At 41.3% G+C, this 20,075-nt stretch overlaps 2 protein-coding genes across 2 annotated transcripts; both read left to right on the forward strand.

The window, feature by feature from the left end:
- Positions 1-10,004: 10,004 nt before the first annotated feature.
- On the forward strand, positions 10,005-11,794 carry LOC308089118 (UDP-glucuronosyltransferase 2C1-like; the record flags this gene model as incomplete). Its single annotated transcript, XM_080433688.1, has 1 exon — positions 10,005-11,794. The coding sequence occupies one exon, from the start codon at positions 10,005-10,007 to the stop codon at positions 11,583-11,585; it is 1,581 nt and encodes a 526-aa protein (XP_080289814.1). The 3' UTR covers positions 11,586-11,794.
- Positions 11,795-12,775: 981 nt separating this feature from the next.
- Positions 12,776-17,878, forward strand: LOC308088649 (uncharacterized protein C9orf85 homolog). Its single transcript, XM_080433195.1, has 4 exons — positions 12,776-13,004; positions 14,313-14,419; positions 15,307-15,420; positions 17,430-17,878. Exons 1-4 carry the CDS (start codon positions 12,903-12,905, stop codon positions 17,653-17,655), a joined length of 549 nt encoding a protein of 182 aa, XP_080289321.1. The 5' UTR covers positions 12,776-12,902; the 3' UTR covers positions 17,656-17,878.
- The last annotated feature ends 2,197 nt before the right edge of the window (positions 17,879-20,075 follow it).

The raw sequence follows: 20,075 nt of genomic DNA on the forward strand, positions 1-20,075 counted from the left end.
GTGTGTGTGTGTGTGTGTGTGTGTGTGTGTGTGTGTGTGTGTGTGTGTGTGTGTGTGTGTGTGTGTGTGTGTGTGTGTGTGTGTGTGTGTGTGGTTGAACTCAAACTTGAATTTCACTTCCTGATTCACCCAGCAGCCAATCACAATTATTCTTTTATTAAACATCACCAGTTACTAGAGACACATGTTGATGTCAACAACCTGACAGACTGTACATTATTATGTATTCATGTATTGTTTGTTTGTTTTATTTGACTCTTGTTGGTAATGTCAAGGTGTTGCTCATGTCAATATGGACACTTTAAATCTGATGTAATTTAAAAGTTGACAGACAGACATTTTACCAATTTATTTATGTCCAAAAAAGGGAAATTGCATACAAGGACACAAATCGTCGCCTTGCTAAACTAATGGCCTAAGTCATTTTTGAGCGGTGCAACCGCTCCTATAAGAGGGTTTAGGACCCATCCGTGGTGAAAGTTTTTCTTTCCGTCGTGAAAATTTGTCTTTCGCTGTGACGCCATGCTGTGGAAAACACGCCCATAGGCTAAGCTTTGCAGGACGTGCTGTGATTGGCTAGCGAGACACATGATGAAATTAACTTCAAACTTCGCAGACGCACTGTGATTGGCTAGCGAGACGCATTATGAAATTAATAATAATGTGAAAAATCACTTCACACTGGGTGTGATTTTTTTTCAGGAAAAAAAAAAAGATCCAAAACAAAACTATATGATATTTCTTAATCATTTCACCCAAAATGTTTATAACAAATTATGACTATTTAAATCGAAATAACACTGTCTCTCAGTTATGTAACATAAGAGATTTAAATAGGTTTAAATATGATTAAATCTGACTTAGGCCAAAAAAAAAAGCACAAATAATTACAAAATGGCCTAAATCAGTAAATAATTTGGCTTAAGTCACAAAACCATGTGACTTAGGCCCAAAAAAAGGCCTATTTTGGCCTAAGTCACACTAGGGAGTTAGGCCATTATACTAAAAGGGGAGTGAACAGCATGATCCTTTTCAATTAGGAGATGGGCGATTTTACCTGAGGTGGCCAGTGTCATGAGGAGCTGACTTAGGCAAAAATATAATTTTCCTCAAAAAATGACTTAGGCCATTAGTTTAGCAAGGTGACGAAATACAGTATTACAGGTGCAGCAAGATTACATCCACAAAATCAAGTCTTATGTCCTCATGATACAACAAGCATGTCACCCAGACCTCCATGGACACAAGCACCAGACTTTCACTTGTAACAGAGTACTTCTAGATTGCAGTATTGATACTTTTATTTAAGTAAAACATTTGAGTACTTTTCCCACCACTGTCCACTCCAGCGTGGGCTGTCGGTATACTCCGTCGGTGAGCAGCGCCTTCTTGTATGCAAGCTTGATGATCGTGATGAAGCACACAAAGTCAAATCTGCACCTAAACCTACTGAAACCCAGAGGTGACCAGGCTAAAAACCAGAGGTGACCAGGCTAAAAACCAGAGGTGACCAGGTAAACCAGAGGTGACCAGGCTAAAAACCAGAGGTGACCAGGTAAACCAGAGGTGACCAGGCTAAAAACCAGAGGTGACCAGGCTAAAAACCAGAGGTGACCAGGCTAAAAACCAGAGGTGACCAGGCTAAAAACCAGAGGTGACCAGGCTAAAAACCAGAGGTGACCAGGTTAAAAACCAGAGGTGACCAGGCCTTCAAGGCGGCCCCTTCCCCCCAGGCTCTGGAACAGTTATCCCGTACACATCAGAGCTGTCCTGTCCATTGTTACTTTTAAATCTCTATTAAAGACTAATTTATTTTCCCTGGCCTTCAGTATGTTTTCACTGACTGGTGCTAAATTAATGTTTTGTTTGTGTTTATTTCATTGTATTGTTTTTGTCTTTACAGCACTTTGGTTAAATGTTCTATAAAAACAGTTTTAGTTGAGTTGAGTTGTTACATAATTATGAAACAAGTAAGACGCGCGAACGCGGGAAGCGGGAAGCGAACGCAAAAAAAAAAAAAAGAATAAAAAAAAAGATTTAAAAAAAAGTAACCAATAAAAATAAAAAATAAAATACAAAGAAATTCTGCGTTAAAAGGAGCATCTTAGAAAAATACAAATTCACAAAAAAAAAACTTTTAATGTTTTTGAACAATTCAACAAAGTGTTTGAAGTGCCTGTTTCACCCACTTCGGGGGGGCGGAGCCAAAATCCGAGCCCGAAGCATTTGTTCGTAGACCCCCACTTAGGGGGGGTAGAAAAAGTTTCGGAGTGATTCGGGCACTTTTCATTTAACATGGGGTTTCAATGGGGAGTTTTTAGGAGCCTTCTCCGGGGCGTGGCTTCCGGGGGAAGGGGCGGGCTTAAACGCAACCTTGACAGGTGTGTTCAGTTCAAAGACCTTTCATTTGATGTATGGTACGTCTATATTGGACATTTACTTGGCTGCACACAGGCAGTGCACACAATAGTGCACACAGACACACACACACAGATACACAAGCCGAGCACGGTGTCATAGTAAGCCTTCGGCGCGCCTCCTTCCGCTGCGTTCGCAATTAAACAGTCATCAGTATTAATGAGGTTTTTGTCTTGCAATGGAAACACATTTACTGTGAATTCGTTTTGTTGAAATCAGCAAACTGTGTGTGTGTGTGTGTGTGTGTGTGTGTGTGTGTGTGTGTGTGTGTGTGTGTGTGTGCGCGTGTGCGTGTGCGTGTGTGTGTGTGTGTGTGTGTGTGTGTGTGTGTGTGTGGTTGAAGCTTCTCACTGGAAACTCCCCAAACGTTAATTTCACTTCCTGATTCACTCAGCAGCCAATCAGAATTATTTTATTAAACATTACCAGTTACTAGAGATAGAGACATTATGACATGAACGAGAGAGAGAGAGAGAGAGAGAGAGAGAGAGAGAGAGAGAGAGAGAGAGAGAGAGAGAGAGAGAGAGAGAGACAGACAGACAGACAGACAGACAGACAGACAGACAGACAGACAGACAGACAGACAGACAGACAGACAGACAGACAGACAGACAGACAGAGGCCTGACCTCTAGTAGTCGAAGGGTGTCTGAGTCGACTACCAATCTCTTAGTCGAATTATTTAAAAAAAAACGTTAAAAAAAAAATCAAAGAAAAACATTTTTAACTAGAAAAAGTGCTCCTCGGAGCACAGGTCTCCGCCAGGTCAGGTACGTTATTGTGGCCTCCTGGTGGCGCTATAATAGGCCAATGTGAAAAGGGTGCCATTTATTCTTAGGTCTTTCACGGCAATCAGACACTGCATTCATGATTTGAGGCATCTTGTTCCAAAAATGTGTTTTGATAAATTAGACCTGCTGGTGGCGCTATAACAGGCCAATGTGAAAAGGGTGGCATTTCTTCCTCGGCCTAGTGGGAATGTGCGTGTGAAAATTCACGGAAATCACAAGCTGCGTGCATAGTAGCTTTTTGTTCAAAACGGACCAATCCTGCAAACTTTGGAAGCCAACCATAGGCAATGAGGATGGAATATGGGAAATCGGACAGATTTGTGTTGATCACATGACTATAGAGATACTGTGAACCGATTTGCATGACGTTTGGATCAAATCTGTAGGAGTAATGTAAAAAAAAAAGGGTTTTGCACAAATCGGCCTCCTGGTGGCGCTATAACAGGCCCATGTGAAAATTGGGGTAGAGGTTCTGAATTGGCATCCAGGGAGTGTGTGTGCACAGTTTCGGAGCGACCGGGCCAACGGTGCCAGAGATTAGCTGCTAACACACAGACAGGACACACGGACGGACACACGGACGGACACACGGACGGACAGGGGCGAAAACATACTCTCTCGCCATGCCTTTCGGCCTGGCGGAGACAATTATGCGGGCTACGGGTGAGCGGGTCAGCCGCTCTCACACACAAAAAATAAATAAAAATCACATGCTCTTGTTTTGTCTTTATTCCCAATAATAATACGAATAATAACAATAAAACAGTTCGAATACACTTGGGGTGTATACTTGAAGATTATTTTCCTTCATGATTTTACAGTTTTTTTTTTTACCGCGGGTCGCGGGGCGGGTTTAGCCATAGATTTATATATGGGTTTGCGGTGCGGGTTGAGGCGGGTTGGGTTCCGTGGCGGGGCGGGACGGGGCGGGTCATGAAAAAACCCGACCCGCACATCACTACTAAGCACCCCTACAGCTCAAATGGAATGTTCCTCTATTGCATAACATATTATTTGCATGATTTGACTGAGAGATTGGCAGTCGAATCATGCAAAAAAAAAAATATATATATATATTTTTTTTTTGGGTGTTGCATTAGTCGACTGCCAGTCTCTCTCTCTCTCCCTCTCTCTCATATCTGCCAGTCGACTATTGGCAATTAGTCGCCAATTAGATTCGACTATACAAATCCTTAGTCGGGGACAGGCCTACAGACAGGCAGTTTGTTGTCACATGATCTAGAAGCTTTTATCACAAGACAAGACCACCAGGGGCGTCAATTGGCGAACGCCCACGTGTGCATGCGTGAGGTGTCCTCTTTTTGGGAATTCAGAATATATTCACCCTAATTCATTGCCATCCACCTCTACAAAGACTAACCAATTTCAGAAGACTGAAATGGGACTAAAACTAAATGGTGTGTTATTCAAAAGACTAAAACTAAGACTAAATCAGAATTTACTGTCAAAATTAACACTGATCGCCATGGACACAAAGGGGAAACCCATCAGAAAGAATCTGTCTTGACAGATCATGTAGGACATCAAGGTAACAGAGCTGACCATGGGGTTGGATTTGAGCAGTGGGGATATAGTCCAGTAATATTGGCACTTGACCTCCCACTAATTGCAACAAAAACAAACTCAACTGATTTTGTATCCTAAATATATCCTGAATGAGAGGAAAAAAAGTCGCAAGGAATTGCATGTAGGGAAATTTCAAAATGGCCGCCATCCACACTGTTATTACACATACAATTATATATCTTGAAAACCGAACACTGTATGAAGTCGACATTTGGCAGGTGTGTTGCTGAGGACCCAGAGAAATGCAGTATCAAGTTTGAACTTGTTTGGATGAGCGGTTCTTAAGAAAGCTGCAATTAAGTGGCCCATTCTAAACAGGCATATTAAGTATAGGCATTCTATGCATAATAAGGGGTTAACCTAGGACAAATTGCAACAGAAACTCTTTCAACTTTTTTTGTTTCATAAATATGTTAGTTATAACATATCAAAAGTCCTAAGAAATCCCAGTGGTGGAACATATTGAAAAATGCTTAAATATATGATGTGCTGATGTCACAATTTCCCATTGACGCCCATGTTAAAAAATATTTAAGCATGTTTCCTTGTCTAATTTCCACACAAAAGGTTCAATACTGTCCACTATCAACCATAAACTGTGTTGGATGCATTACAGTGCTTGTTTAAAAAAAAATAAGAAGAAGAAACTAATCTTAACCCTTCAAGTGCTTTTGTGATTTTGTAGATGTAAAGCACTGCATTTTGTTGTGAAGATACCATCTTCTCTGTTGCGAAGATGGTATGCCGCCGACACTGACTTGCCAATGCTGAGCTACAAACGCCACCTGCGGAGGTAGGCTACCATGGTGCCCATGTCTTGGTTGAGACCGTCTTCCATCACCTTCAATTATAATTAGACCTATTTGATCCCGCGGGAGAAATTAAGTTTCAGAAGTGTGCAGTGTATTGTCATCGGGACACATCAACAACTTGGCAGGGCCGGGAATCGAACTTGAGACCTTCTGCTTCTGAGGCTGGCTCTCTACCCATTCAGCTATCCTGTTGGTCTTTGCTTCCATGTTAGTCATCTCAGCATGATGGCTAGGTCGACAACATAACCATATTTTTTTCATGTTGTAAATGGTGCATTTGTATAGCGCTTTTATCCAAATCGCTTTAAATAGATTGTGCATTACATTCACCCATTCACACACACATTCATACACCGATGGCGGAGGAAACCATGCAAGGCACTAACCTGCTCATCGGGAGCAATTAGGGGTTCAGCGTCTTGCTCAAGGACACTTCGACACTAACTCTGGGGGAGCCCCCCAGCCCGGGATCGAACTGGGAACCTTGCGGTTTCCAGTTCACTCTACCCTGGCCACTCTACCCCTGAACCACTGCCGCCCCATGTTGTATCTGGTAGGTCATAGATGTAGATGTTACAGCATTGAGGAGAGAACACACCCTTACGGAATACCATTCCTCAGTCATCTGAGCCAGCTGTGCTGGCCATTACTGGTCTGTAGAGTGAAGCTGCGGTTTGACAGCATCTCCATGATGAAGTTCACCATATTTCGATCAGGGATTGTCCTCCGAAACCTCAGGTATATAATAATAATAATAACTTTATTTCACTTTCATACAGAAAATGCAGCTTAAAGTGCTTCACATAAAAATGTATATGAAATGAACATTAGTTCATAACAATGCATAAAATGCAGCAATAGCACTCGAAGGGTTAAGGCTTTTTTTCTTTTTCTTTTTACAAGCGCTGTACTACATCCAACAGTTTCTGATTGATATTGGGCAGTATTGAACCTTTTTTGTGGAGAAGAAAACATGCTCAAATCCTTTTTTAACATGGGCGTCAATGGGAAATTGTGACATCACCTATTTAAGCATTTTGACATGTTGTAGTGTGATATTGTGTGCGCATAATTTAATTGAGTTGTTTGATCAGTACTTGATCAGTTGTGTGATTATGTGATCATAATAAATTCTTGTCACTGATATTCTGTATCCTTGTTTTGCTACAAGGAACACATACAGCATAGTCAAATCTAGCAGAAAGGGCCAAAAAGCGTTATACTTACAGGTCATTTTCAAAACTTTCCCTTCATACGATTCCTTGCGACTTTTTTTCTGTGATTCAGGACATATTGAGGATACAAAATCAGCTGAGTTTGGTTTTGTTGCAATTAGTGGGAGGTTGACCCCCATTTTGACCTAAAATGCCTGGACTAATATGTTCTATACATGCTTCTGGTCAGACTAATTAACTAACCCACACACACACTCTCTCTCTCTCTCTCTCTCTCTCTCTCTCTCTCTCTCTCTCTCTCTCTCTCTCTCTCTCTCTCTCTCTCTCTCTCTCTCTCTCTCTCTCTCTCTCCCCCTCTCTCTCTCTCTCCCCCTCTCTCTCTCTCTCTCTCTCTCATATCTCTGCTGTCTGGCAGAAACCATCTAACTCCAAAATGTTCATTTTTCAGGAAATGAAAAAAAAAAGTGTAGTTAGCTGGTTTTGTTCATCATTGATAAGAACAGCTGAATGGACCTCCAAGCTCACAATGAGGTTGGAGGTCAAAAGGGGGTGGAGCCTGGAGTCAGCAAAACCAGCTAACTCCGGTTGAGATAGCTGGTTTATTTTTCATTGGTTCAATATTTTTTTTTACCAACACACATAACGACGTAAAGGGTGTTCAATGGCCCTGATTTATGGGAAAAAAATGCAAAAGCGTCAAAATGGAGTTAGCTGGTTTCTGCTGGACAGCAACGATATTGATAATATCACAATTTAATAAAAAGATGTATGTGTATGTTAACCACATTAAACCCTGGCGTCCCTATTGGTCAAATGTGCAAAGAATATATCTACAGTACAAGCTAAGGTGTTGTGAGCTTGTAGATCAGCTAATTTAGCTATTTGTCATAAGAGGAAGAAGTTTAGGGTTTAAGTGCTTACATAAATGTCCACCCTCTGTTTTTTGCTTTTTTTTCACCTATTGAACCCATTACCTTCAGGTTATGAAGATAACCACGCTGCAAACAGCCTCTCCATGGTGACATCAGCAAACAAAGGTTTTGCTTCTGGCCGCTCAGACGGACAACCAAGGCAAGAACGTCTTCTGCTCACCCTCCAGTATCACGGTCATGGTCAGTATCATGTCAGTATCATGTCAGTATCATGGTCAGTATCATGGTCAGTATCATGTCAGTATCATGCTCAGTATCATGTCAGTATCACGGTCATGGTCAGTATCACGGTCATGGTCAGTATCATGGTCAGTATCATGGTCAGTATCATGGTCAGTATCATGTCAGTATCATGGTTAGTATCATGTCAGTATCATGTCAGTATCATGGTCAGTATCATGTCAGTATCATGGTCAGTATCATGTCAGTATCATGTCAGTATCATGTCAGTATCATGGTCAGTATCATGGTCAGTATCATGGTCAGTATCATGTCAGTATCATGGTCAGTATCATGGTCAGTATCATGGTCAGTATCATGTCAGTATCATGGTCAGTATCATGGTCAGTATCATGTCAGTATCATGGTCAGTATCATGGTCAGTATCATGTCAGTATCATGGTCAGTATCATGGTCAGTATCATGGTCAGTATCATGGTCAGTATCATGGTCAGTATCATGTCAGTATCATGGTCATTATCATGGTCAGTATCATGGCCATATGCACAGCCCCTTTGTCACACCCACTAGGCCTACATAAGTATAAAACAGTGTTGCCAGATTTGCGAGAGACATACAGTAAGCAACCAGGTCTATGAAAACAAGCCCAAAAGAAGCGACTATAGGCCACATGAGCACTTCAAACCTATATATAAGTCGTTTATTTGAAAATAGACGATCTACAAGCTCACAACTTGTAGATTGGTTGTGAGCTTTTAGATTGGCTACGGTATTTTAAAAAAACATTTTAACAACACAAATCTAGTACTGTTGTCCCTCACTCAAAGTATAATTTCAGGTGAGGGTCTGTGGACAAATACATTTGGGGGTCCTTGACAGAAAAATGTGGAAACAAGCCCAAATAAGCATCTAGTCTACCGGTACAATTTAGACAAGCCCCAAAGAAACCGCAACCCGCAACTACCAATATTTACAAGCAACTTTACAGAAAAACAAGCCCAAAGTCGCTTATAATATGCAGACCTGGCAACACTGGTATAAAGAGGTGGGAACCAGGACTCCACAGTGAGTGCATGTCGCTGAAAGTCAAGCACAGTGTTTGTTAACTGTGGATTACTATTGGTGAGTGAGTTTGCATTTACATTGTTTGGGTTATTTACAGTACCTTATTGTTGCCAAACTATTTATGTTTGCTTTAGATTTTACTGATTAATTTTCCATTTCTATTGTATGTGTTGTTAAATGAGGTGAAATTAACTTTATAAATCCCACAGGGTTTTATAAATCTCACCTGCACAACCTACTATTATTCTGTTGTCACAAATGTCTTGTTTTTAAATGTGAAACTAATATTTCTTTTTTTTTTAAAGAAAAAAAACAAGGCTTTGCTCCAGTGTTACAACATTACCGACTTTTTGGGAGTTATTTTTTAAATTATTATTTATTTACCCAGGGTAAACGTAGCTGAGCACACATGCTCATTTTCAACAATGCCCTGCACGGTAGACACACACATTGCCCTGCACGCACGCACGCACGCAGGCACGCACGCACGCACGCACGCACGCACGCACGCACGCACGTTACTTTTCAGATAGAAATTATGACATTATAAAACATACATTAACCACTTTAGCCACTTTATTTTATACATAGGCTATTTGAAAATAGTCGATCTACAAGCTCACAACGCGTCACATCGTTGTGAGCTTGTAGATCTGCTATTTTCAAACATTTTAGTACTTTTACTTTTGGTACTTTAAGTACATTTTGATGCCAATACTTTTGTAGCCTACTTTTACTCAGGTAAAATTTTAATTCTGGACTTTTACTTGTAACAGAGTATGTCTATATTGCAGTATTGGTACTTTTACTTAAGTAAAGAATTTGAGTACTTTTTCCACCACTGGCGTTAATATACGGGGGAAAACTTTAAAATATGGATATAAGAGGTTTCTGCTCGACAGTGGCGATATATTGGTTCTATCCCACTCACGCTGTTATCTAGTGTGAAGTGAGAGTAAAGTGCAGTATTAGTTAATCAGTGATCCATTACAAAACGTTAACTTCTGTGCCTTCTCGCTCATCATTGTGATCTCTCTCCTCAGAGATGGGCCAGCTAACGCTCATAGCGTTTGCTACTCTCCTGTGTTGTTTCACGCCGCTCGTGGACGGCGGGAAAGTCCTGGTGTACTCTGGCGAGGGAAGCCTTTGGATCAACATGAAAGTCATCGTTGAAGAGCTGCACTCCAGAGGCCACGAGGTCACGGTGATAAGGCCCTCAAACAGCTGGTACATCAAGCCGGACTCCCCTCACTACGACACCGTCACGGTCGACTTCCACGGCGCGGGTGACGAGGAGTTCTTCGGAACAATCGTGGCGAGGATGGTGAACCTGAGGCGGGACGGTTCCTCGGTTTGGGCTCGCATGGCAAGCGAATGGGAATTAGTGAACAACTTCTATGAGATGTTGAAAGCCTCAGTTCAGACGATGGAGATAGTTTTTGAGGACAGTGAAATGATCAAGCGTCTCCAGGACGCTAAGTATGACATGGTTTTGACGGATCCGGTGGGGCCAGGGCCGATGTTGGCCCGTCGTCTCGGTCTTCCTCTGGTCCTCAGTGCCAGGTGGACCGTCCAAGGGGAGGCGCACGATCTCATCGCCCCCTGTCCCCTCTCCTATGTCCCAGTCCCCGATTCCATGCTGACGGACAAGATGACATTTCCCCAACGAATCAAAAACGCACTTTTCTACCTTTTAACGCGCATTCAATATGCATATATGTCAGACAGCCTCTACACGGCGTTCGTTCACCGTTACTTCGGCCCCGACGTCAATTATATCGAGCTCTTCCAGGCGGCGGACATCTGGCTGATGAGAAGCGACTTTACCTTTGAATACCCTCGCCCCACCATGCCTAACGTCGTTTACATGCAAGGTTGGCAGTGCAAGCCCTCCGAGCCTCTCCCTCCACATCTGGAGGACTTTGTCCAGAGTTCCGGAGAACACGGGGTCGTCGTGATGACACTGGGCTCCTTCATCGGAAAGGTCCCCGAGGACGTTACGGAGGCCATCGCAGCGGCCTTCGCCCGATTGCCGCAGAAGGTGATCTGGAGGCACACCGGCGGGAGACCGTCAACCCTGGGGAACAACACCTTGGTCGTCGACTGGTTGCCCCAGAAGGACCTCTTGGGCCACCCCAAGACCAGAGTGTTTGTGGCCCACGGAGGCACCAACGGAATCCAGGAGGCCATTTACCATGGCGTTCCTTTGGTCGGTCTGCCTATCCTGGGCGACCAGGAAGACAACATGAACAGGATGGAAGCAAAGGGCGTAGCCAAGGTAGTCGATATCGGCACAATAAACGAAGACAACTTCCTGGAAGCTTTGAAGGAGGTCCTTCGTGAGCCCTCCTACAAGGAGAACATGCAGAGGCTGTCGAGGCTGCACAGGGACCAGCCCATGAAACCTCTAGACCTGGCCGTGTTCTGGATCGAGTTCGTCATGAGACACAAGGGGGCGCCACACTTGAGGACGGAGTCGTACAAGATGTCCACCATTCAGTACCGTTCGATCGATGTTGTAGCCTTTCTGATGGCAGCTGTTTCACTGGCAATGATTGTCTGCGTTTCAGCTATGAGGTTTTTGTGTCGTAAGGTGTTTTGCAGGAGCAAAGCGAAAAGAGAATGAGAATGAAGTGTTGTAAGTTGTGTATGAGGGAAGTAGGCTATAGCTAACTGCATTTGTAGTAGACTACATTTGTAGTAACCGAAACTTAATTTGAAAACAAATGGTCAAAACTAAATAAAAATGACCCCTTCTCTATTACCAACTCTTTCTCTGTTGTTATACTTTTCACCACAAGGAGGCAGCAGTCTCAGCTGGAATCACAAAGCAGGGAAACAGGTTTTGATATTTTCTCAGTAGAAAGACAAAGAGAAAGAGTTAGCAATATAGAGGGGTCATTTTGTACAACAAAATGTGCCTTTTGAATTATATATTTTACAATGTAAGGCCATAGCTATTCCTTGGCTTCCAAATTGTACTGCAACAACGTTTTCAAATAAATTACATCATCAAACTCTCGTTTTTCTTGTTCTAATTGTGAATTCATAATGTTTCTTCATTTTTTTTGATTGATTGATTGATTGATTGATACATACCAGTCAGAAATGTAAACAGCACGTGTATACAGTCAGACATTAAGGCTAAAATGATAACACAAAAAGGTCCTGGGGACTTGTTTCCATTATGGTCCTATATATTCAATTCATCAGCATAGCATAAAAATAACATAATAATAGGCCTACATGTCATCAACAAATACAAACACAGTATGTACAAAGGAGAAAAAGGAAAAACGATGGCAATGACACCTCCTTTCTATGGAATTAAACAATTGTGGTCTGATGTTTTTTCAGGCCAGTTTTGATTACAAATGCAACATGAATATATATATATATATATATATATATATATATATATATATATATATATATATATATATATATATATATATATATATATATATATATAGTTTTCATGCAATTACAATACTGAATAAAATAAAGAAAGAAGAAATAAAACAAATAGGTAATATAATATATTCATCACAGATTCTTCTGCTCTTCATGATAATAATAAATAAGAGTTGGACTTTAACGCCAATGATGACGTCACACGCATGAACCCGAGTGAGGCGATGTTCTTCCGGGTCACGTGACGTCTTGTGTCAAAGTAAACAGCAGGAGCAGCAGATCTACAAGCCCACAGAGCGTTGTGGACGCGGCGCATGGTGAGCTTGCAGATCTGCTGTTTTCCACGGGCCGCACCGTCGTGCTAGGAAGCACAATTCAGCTTTAAGAAAAGTGTCATGGCGGCGACCAGCGTGGCACTGCTGGTGTGTTGACAACTATATAATTAAACTGTGTTTTCATTATATTACACATCACAGTGTGGTTTAAAACCGTTAGCATTAAGTTAAAACACAGATAATATAATAATATAATGAGTTCTCAGAAAGGAAACGTGTCTCGGTCTCGTGGACAGAAACACCAGAACTCTGTGGGCTACAGGAACGACAAGTATGGAGCTACTGTTACTGTGAAGGTAAGACAGCTACCTGTCTGTCTGTCTGTCTGTCTGTCTGTCTGTATGAGCTACTGTTACTGTGAAGGTAAGACAGGTACCTGTCTGTCTGTCTGTCTGTCTGTCTGTCTGTCTGTCTGTCTGTCTGTATGGAGCTACTGTTACTGTGAAGGTAAGACAGCTACCTGTCTGTCTGTCTGTCTGTCTGTCTGTCTGTATGAGCTACTGTTACTGTGAAGGTAAGACAGGTACCTGTCTGTCTGTCTGTCTGTCTGTCTGTCTGTCTGTCTGTCTGTCTGTATGAGCTACTGTTACTGTGAAGGTAAGACAGGTACCTGTCTGTCTGTCTGTCTGTCTGTCTGTCTGTCTGTCTGTCTGTCTGTCTGTATGGAGCTACTGTTACTGTGAAGGTAAGACAGCTACCTGTCTGTCTGTCTGTCTGTCTGTCTGTCTGTCTGTCTGTCTGTCTGTCTGTCTGTCTGTCTGTATGAGCTACTGTTACTGTGAAGGTAAGACAGCTACCTGTCTGTCTGTCTGTCTGTATGGAGCTACTGTTACTGTGAAGGTAAGACAGGTACCTGTCTGTCTGTCTGTCTGTATGAGCTACTGTTACTGTGAAGGTAAGACAGCTACCTGTCTGTCTGTCTGTATGGAGCTACTGTTACTGTGAAGGTAAGACAGCTACCTGTCTGTCTGTCTGTCTGTCTGTCTGTCTGTATGGAGCTACTGTTACTGTGAAGGTAAGACAGCTACCTGTCTGTCTGTCTGTCTGTCTGTCTGTCTGTCTGTCTGTCTGTATGGAGCTGCTGTTACTGTGAAGGTAAGACAGCTACCTGTCTGTCTGTCTGTCTGTCTGTCTGTCTGTCTGTATGGAGCTACTGTTACTGTGAAGGTAAGACGGGTATCTGTCTGTCTGTCTGTCTGTCTGTCTCTGTGTGTCTGTCTGTCTGTCTGTCTGTCTGTCTGTCTGTCTCTGTGTGTGTGTGTGTCTGTTTTTCTGTTTGTATAAATCTATCTGTATGACTCGACTGTCTGTCTGTCTGTCTGTCTATCTATTTCTCCATCTAAATGTCTGTCTGTCTGTCTAAACATAATAAGTACGTACAGTAAGTAGCCTAAGGGGTAACTGGAGGATTGGTCACTTTGGGTTCTTAGAAAAGCACTATATACATTTTAGATATTATTTATTATTATCATACTCACTGTGTGTATTCAATAGCAAACAAACGTAACATGTGAATCTGAATCTGAATGCAGACAAAAGTTGTCATGAAATCCATCTCCTACATCACATCATAACTCGCTGCTCATTTGTCGTCCGTTGTTTAGAACGCCAACGCTAAGATCCACGATGGACTGTGTCAGCGTTGTAAAGAGGTTCTGGAATGGAAGGTCAAGTACAGCAAATACAAGCCTCTGACACAGGCTAAGAAATGGTGAGTAACGTTAATACATTAAGCAGATATTAAGCAGATATACAAGCTCATAGCGCGGCACCGAGTGCCGCGCTATGAGCTTGTAGATCTGCTATTTTTGAAAGATTTGGGAAATTTGTGAAAATCTTCGAATATGTTTTTTAAAGCGAACATCTGTAAAATATGTAGTTCCAGGGACGCCCAGAAGCAAAGATTTGAGTTACAAATGTTCGCTTTAAAATGTATTAATTCAAATATTTGCACACATTAACATTTTCAAGATTTTTCAAAAATAGCAGATCTACAAGCTTGTAGCTATGAGCTTGTATATCTGCTATTTTTGAATAGCCATAGAAATCTAAAAATGACACACGTGCTGTGTCTACAAGCTCATAGCGTGGCACAGAGTGCCGTGCAATAAGCTTGTGGATCTGCTATTTGTTGAAAAATCATGGAAAATGTGTGCAAATCCATGAATATATGTTTTAAAGTGAACATTTTTAACTCCGATCTGTGCTTTTGGGGGTCCCTGGAACAACACGTTTTGAGATGGTGGTCCGCAGCCAAATACATATCATTTTGGGGGTCCTTGACATGGAAAAGTTGGAGCACCACTGATATAGAAACACACTGTTAGGATTTAGAAAACATTTTTAGATTTGGCTGCGGACCCCCCCATCTCAAAATGTTTTTTCCAGGGACCCCCCAGAAGCAAAGATTTGAGTTACAAATGTTCACAAATGTTCACTTGCACATATTTTCAAGATTTTTCCAAAATTAGCAGATCTACAAGCTCATTAGTGGCTTCCTGGTGGCGGCGTGTTTTCTCATTTCAGTGTTGTGAGGTGGTGGTGGTGTGTTGTTCTCATCTCATGGGGTAATGATGGTTTGTCTTCTTCTCGTTTCAGTGTGAAATGTTGTCAGAAGACGGTGAAGGACGCGTACCATGTGATCTGTAAGCCCTGCTCCCTGCAGCTGGACCTGTGCGCCAAATGTGGCAAGAAAGAAGACATCGTCATTCCGTGAGTGGCCTCTGCTATTTACACTTTACAATTCAAGCATTTAAAGCAGACGCTCTTAATCCACAGCGACTTAACGATATTAAGCAAGGAAATCACACACATAGAATGCAAACGATATACTATCAGAAATAACAGTCTGTACGTTGAAACCATAGTACACCAGGTAGAAAATGAACCTAGCATCTGTTTAATCCTTAAGGACGTTGAATGGAAATTTTAGATTTATTTGGCTATTAAAAAATCTTGAACATTTTTGCAAATCATTGAATATATATATTTTTTAACATAATATTTTATCCCTGGTCCCTGGAACAACATGTTTTGAGATGGGGGTCCACGGACAAATACATTTTGGGGGTCCTTGACATGAAAAAGGTTTGAGAACCACTGATATTATAGCAACATAAGTTTTTTCAAAAAACTGTTGGGATTTGGAAGACATTTGTCGAATCTCCAGAAGCAAAGTTTGAGTTAAAAATGTTATATATATATTCAAAGATTTGCACAAATGTTCACGATTTTTCCAAAATAAATCAGATCTACAAGCTCATAGCTGTATGAGCTTGTAGATCTGCTATTTTTTGAATAGCCAAAGAAATCTAAAAATGACACAGATTTTCCCGGTTTTAATGGCTTAAGGGAAAAGGCTTAAGACGGGGCTAACTGTGAACATGCTTTCTCCATGCTACATTTGACATGTGACCGTCAGTCACTCTCTCTCTCTCTCTCTCTCTCACTCACTCACTCACTCACTCACTCACTCACTCACACACATATATATTTATATATATCTGTGAGGAAGGTCCAGAAAAAGGAGAAGGAAAACACACAGAAGGAACTTTATTTTTATATGGTTTTATAAATGGAAAGAAAAACACAGAAGTCAATAGACTGAATCATCATGACATCACCACAACTAAAATGTATTTCCAAGTAGTAGGCATGTAAAGATTTATAGTAAATCATTATCACGATGCCAACAGCGCAGTAAAAAAGAAGAACAAAATACAGGATTCAGTAAGAGAAATAATATTAAAAAATATTTTGGTCATTTGTCTGGTGGTCCTTGACAAGAAAAAGACCACCACTGATATAACAACATACGTTTAAAAAAAAAACAACACTTTTTTTCTTTTTTTTTTAACGTTTTACCCAAAGACCAAGGAGATATGATTTATCGAAGATTTAAACTCCTATCCACTTCCTTGTTAACTTAAAACTAAAAAAATCTGTATCTCGGCTCCTGAGTACTTTTTTTTTCAATGAAAAATCTCTGGCAGGCAACAGCTAAAAATCTGAAATAATTGGCTGTCAATGTGTTAAGAGTGTGTGCAAACGTTTGACATGGATCCACATCCGGCCTCTCCTTCTTAGAGACTCCTTGGATGATCCCAAAGTTTCGTTAGAGCGCCCCACGTGGGAAGAATATATAAAAAAACAAAAGTGCCATAAACGGTCCGGACCGTTTATGGCACTCAATGTGTTAAAAGATTTGTTTTTGGGCTTTATGCCTTTAACCCATTTAGACCTAATAACGCCTTCTAAATCCAGACCTAAGTTTTCTGAAAAACTTCAAATATTGATTCAAAAATTACCAAAATATGTATGTTGCTATATACTGTACATAGCAACAAGAACCCCAAAAGGGCTTCCCGTCCTGAAAGGTATAGTTACAAATAGGGGTTCCCTCCCAAAATGGGTTCATGATAGTCCAGTAGGCTGACAGGAAATGGGGAGAGCGATGGGGAGTGACACGCAGCAACGGTCGTTGGGATCGGGACTCGAACCCACGACATGCTGTCAGGCTGGCACTGCAGCCTATAGGGTGCCTGGACCGCCATGCCGCTGCCCAGGCCCCATGTGGCTGTAGTATGGGGATAAGAGGTCTAAATCTAAAAGAGTTTTCTGAAGAACATGTTGCTATGTAATATTATTATGTATAGCTTCAATCTGAAATGACACGGATGATTTCCCGGGTTTTAATGGGTTAATCCATGTTCTTCCAACAGGATCGGCTCAGAAGAACCAGAGGGTGAGAAACAGGAAGAAGAGGATGGTGGTCAGAAGAAGAAAGAGAGCAGACGCAGGAAAAAGGACTTGGACAGTGATGATGATGATGATGATGACTTTGGGAGTGATGAAGAAGAAGATGATGATGATGAGGGGCCTAAGAAGACGAGCAGCAAGGCTGGGGGGACGCTGCCTGACCTGGACCACCTCAACGTCAAAGAATGAAAAGGGCCTCATGGACATAACGTTTTTTTTTTTTTTTTTATCAATACGGCTAATGTTTATCAACCCTTGTTTCATTTTGTTTTCATTTGCCCTGTATGAAGCCTGAATACTTATTTTTCTTACAATATACAGTGCAACAACCACATGAAATGTGTTTTATTGTATTTTACACAAGCAACCACATTGCATTTACAGTAATGGAGATATTTTACTCTAAATGCCATTCTGGCCGTTAGTAGGTAGGTAGGTATTGTAGGTAGGTAGGCATGGGTAGGTTGCTGCCACCCCCTAGCTTCAGCTTTTAACCAAAAAATGCAGGTCTTTTATTCATATTTCCTCCATCTCTGAATGTTTTTTATTGCAGATTAATGAGATTTTACACTTATGACACTTATAGACACTTGTTTTCATACATTCATTAATCACTTTAATGTTACAGGCAAACGTGTTAAAAAATATTTTCTTTTTTAGAAAAATAAAAATAGCAGATCTACAAGCTCACAACGCGTCGCACCACGATGCATTGTGAGCTTGAAGGTCTGCTATTTTTGCTAGTGGTAACTTTTTCACCCTCTATTTTTTTTATATGAAATGACACCTCTGGTACAGGAGGTAGATAGAACGATCTACCAATCGATCGATGATCTATCTATTTATCGATCGATCATCCACTGTAACAGAGTAGCCCTGCCAGCGCATAAACATAACGTCTCCCCAGGCCAAGCAGGGATTCTCCTGTGACTAGATGTTAACTCATTCAGTGCCACTGGCCAAAATTCATTGTAAAAAAAAAACATTCAGTGCCACAGCCAAAATTCATTGTAAAAAAAAAAGTGCTTAGGAGCCGAGATACAGCCTTTTTCAGTAAGAAGTTAAACAAGAAGTGAATGGAGCAGAACATTTTCAAATCATCATATCTTGGGTTCTGAACATTTTTTTGGACGTATTTTACGTCCATTGGCACTAAATGAGTTGAGGGAGACCCGGGTTTGAGTCCTGGGTGTTCAACTGGCATACATGTCAGACACTCCTGCAGGTGACTAATTCAAACTAATGTGGAAATATAGGAAGTGAAAGTACTTACAACATTAATGACGTTCATGGTTGCATTAACTCTTTAAGGCCTGAGGTTCCGATTCTACAAAATGTCTTCTAAATCCTAACAGTTTTTTGTGAAAAAACGTATGTTGCTATGTCAGTGGTTTTCAAACTTGTTTCATGTCAAGCACCCCAAAATGATAAAGAAATTGGCCGCGGACCCCCATCTCAAAATGTGTTGCTCCAGGGACCCCCAGAAGCAAAGATTTGAGTTAAAAATGTTCGCTTTAAAAATATATATTCAAAGATTTGCACACATTTAATTTTTTTTTCAAAAATAGCAGATCTACAAGCTCATAGCGCGGCACTCGGGTAGGTAGGTTGCTGCCACCCCCTAGCTTTAGTTTTTAACTTCAGAATTCAGGTATTTTATTCATATATTTTCTCTATCTCTGAATGTTTTTCAGATTTGAGGTCCTTACACACCGGCGAATGTGCGAATATACGCAAAATTCGGACTCGTTCCGAATAATTAAAAGACGCTTTTTCGCTTCGCTTTTTCGCTTTTTCGCGCCATGTACGCTTGCATGGACTTTATAAGGTTTTTAAAAAAAGCGTATTATTCGCACGAAAAAATCGCCCCGGTGTGTAAGGACCTTAACAGATGAATGAGATTTTAGATCGACACTTGTTTTCATACATTCATCATTAATCACTTTTAAATTGGCCTCCCTATTTTGGGCATGTCGTTACAGGCAAAAGTGTTAAATCCTTTTTCAAAAATAGCAGATCTACAAGCTCACAACGCGTCGCACCACGATGCATTGTGAGCTTGAAGGTCTGCTATTTTTGCTAGTGGTAACGTTTTCACCCTCTATATTTTTTTAATGAAATGACACCTTTGGTACAGTAGGTCGATAGATCGCTCTACCAATCGATCGATGATCTACCTATTTATCGATCGATCATCCACTGTAACAGAGTAGCCCTGCCAGCACATAAGCATAACGTCTCCCCAGGCCAAGCAGGGATTCTCCTGTGACTAGATGTTAAGGGAGACCCGGGTTTGAGTCCTGGGTGTTCAACTGGCAGACATGTTAGACACTCCTGCAGGTGACTAATTCAAACTAATATGGAAATATAGGAAGTGAAAGTACCCAAGACTATACTTACAACATTAATGACGTTCATGATTGCATTAATGGGTGAGCTCATGGAGCGTTTTATTTAGCACTGTATGTAATAACGTAATTCCTCACGTGAGGCCTTGTTCTGCTTAAGGACTGCAACCCAACTCATGACTGGAAGGGCAACGACCTCCAAAATATTATTGTGAGCGGTGCGGACATGAGGGAATACCTGAGGTCACACAAGGATCGGGG

The sequence above is a fragment of the Gymnoscopelus braueri genome (genome assembly GCF_963280865.1).
Source record: "Gymnoscopelus braueri genome assembly, chromosome: 7".
NCBI lineage: Eukaryota > Metazoa > Chordata > Actinopteri > Myctophiformes > Myctophidae > Gymnoscopelus > Gymnoscopelus braueri.

Coding starts and splice junctions, on each gene's coding strand:
- LOC308088649 (XM_080433195.1), top strand. CDS start 12,903: ATGAGTTCTCAGAAAGGAAACGTGTCTCGGTCTCGTGGACAGAAACAC. Junction 13,005..14,312: donor GAGCTACTGTTACTGTGAAG/GTAAGACAGCTA, acceptor TCCGTTGTTTAG/AACGCCAACGCTAAGATCCA. Junction 15,421..17,429: donor AAAGAAGACATCGTCATTCC/GTGAGTGGCCTC, acceptor TTCTTCCAACAG/GATCGGCTCAGAAGAACCAG.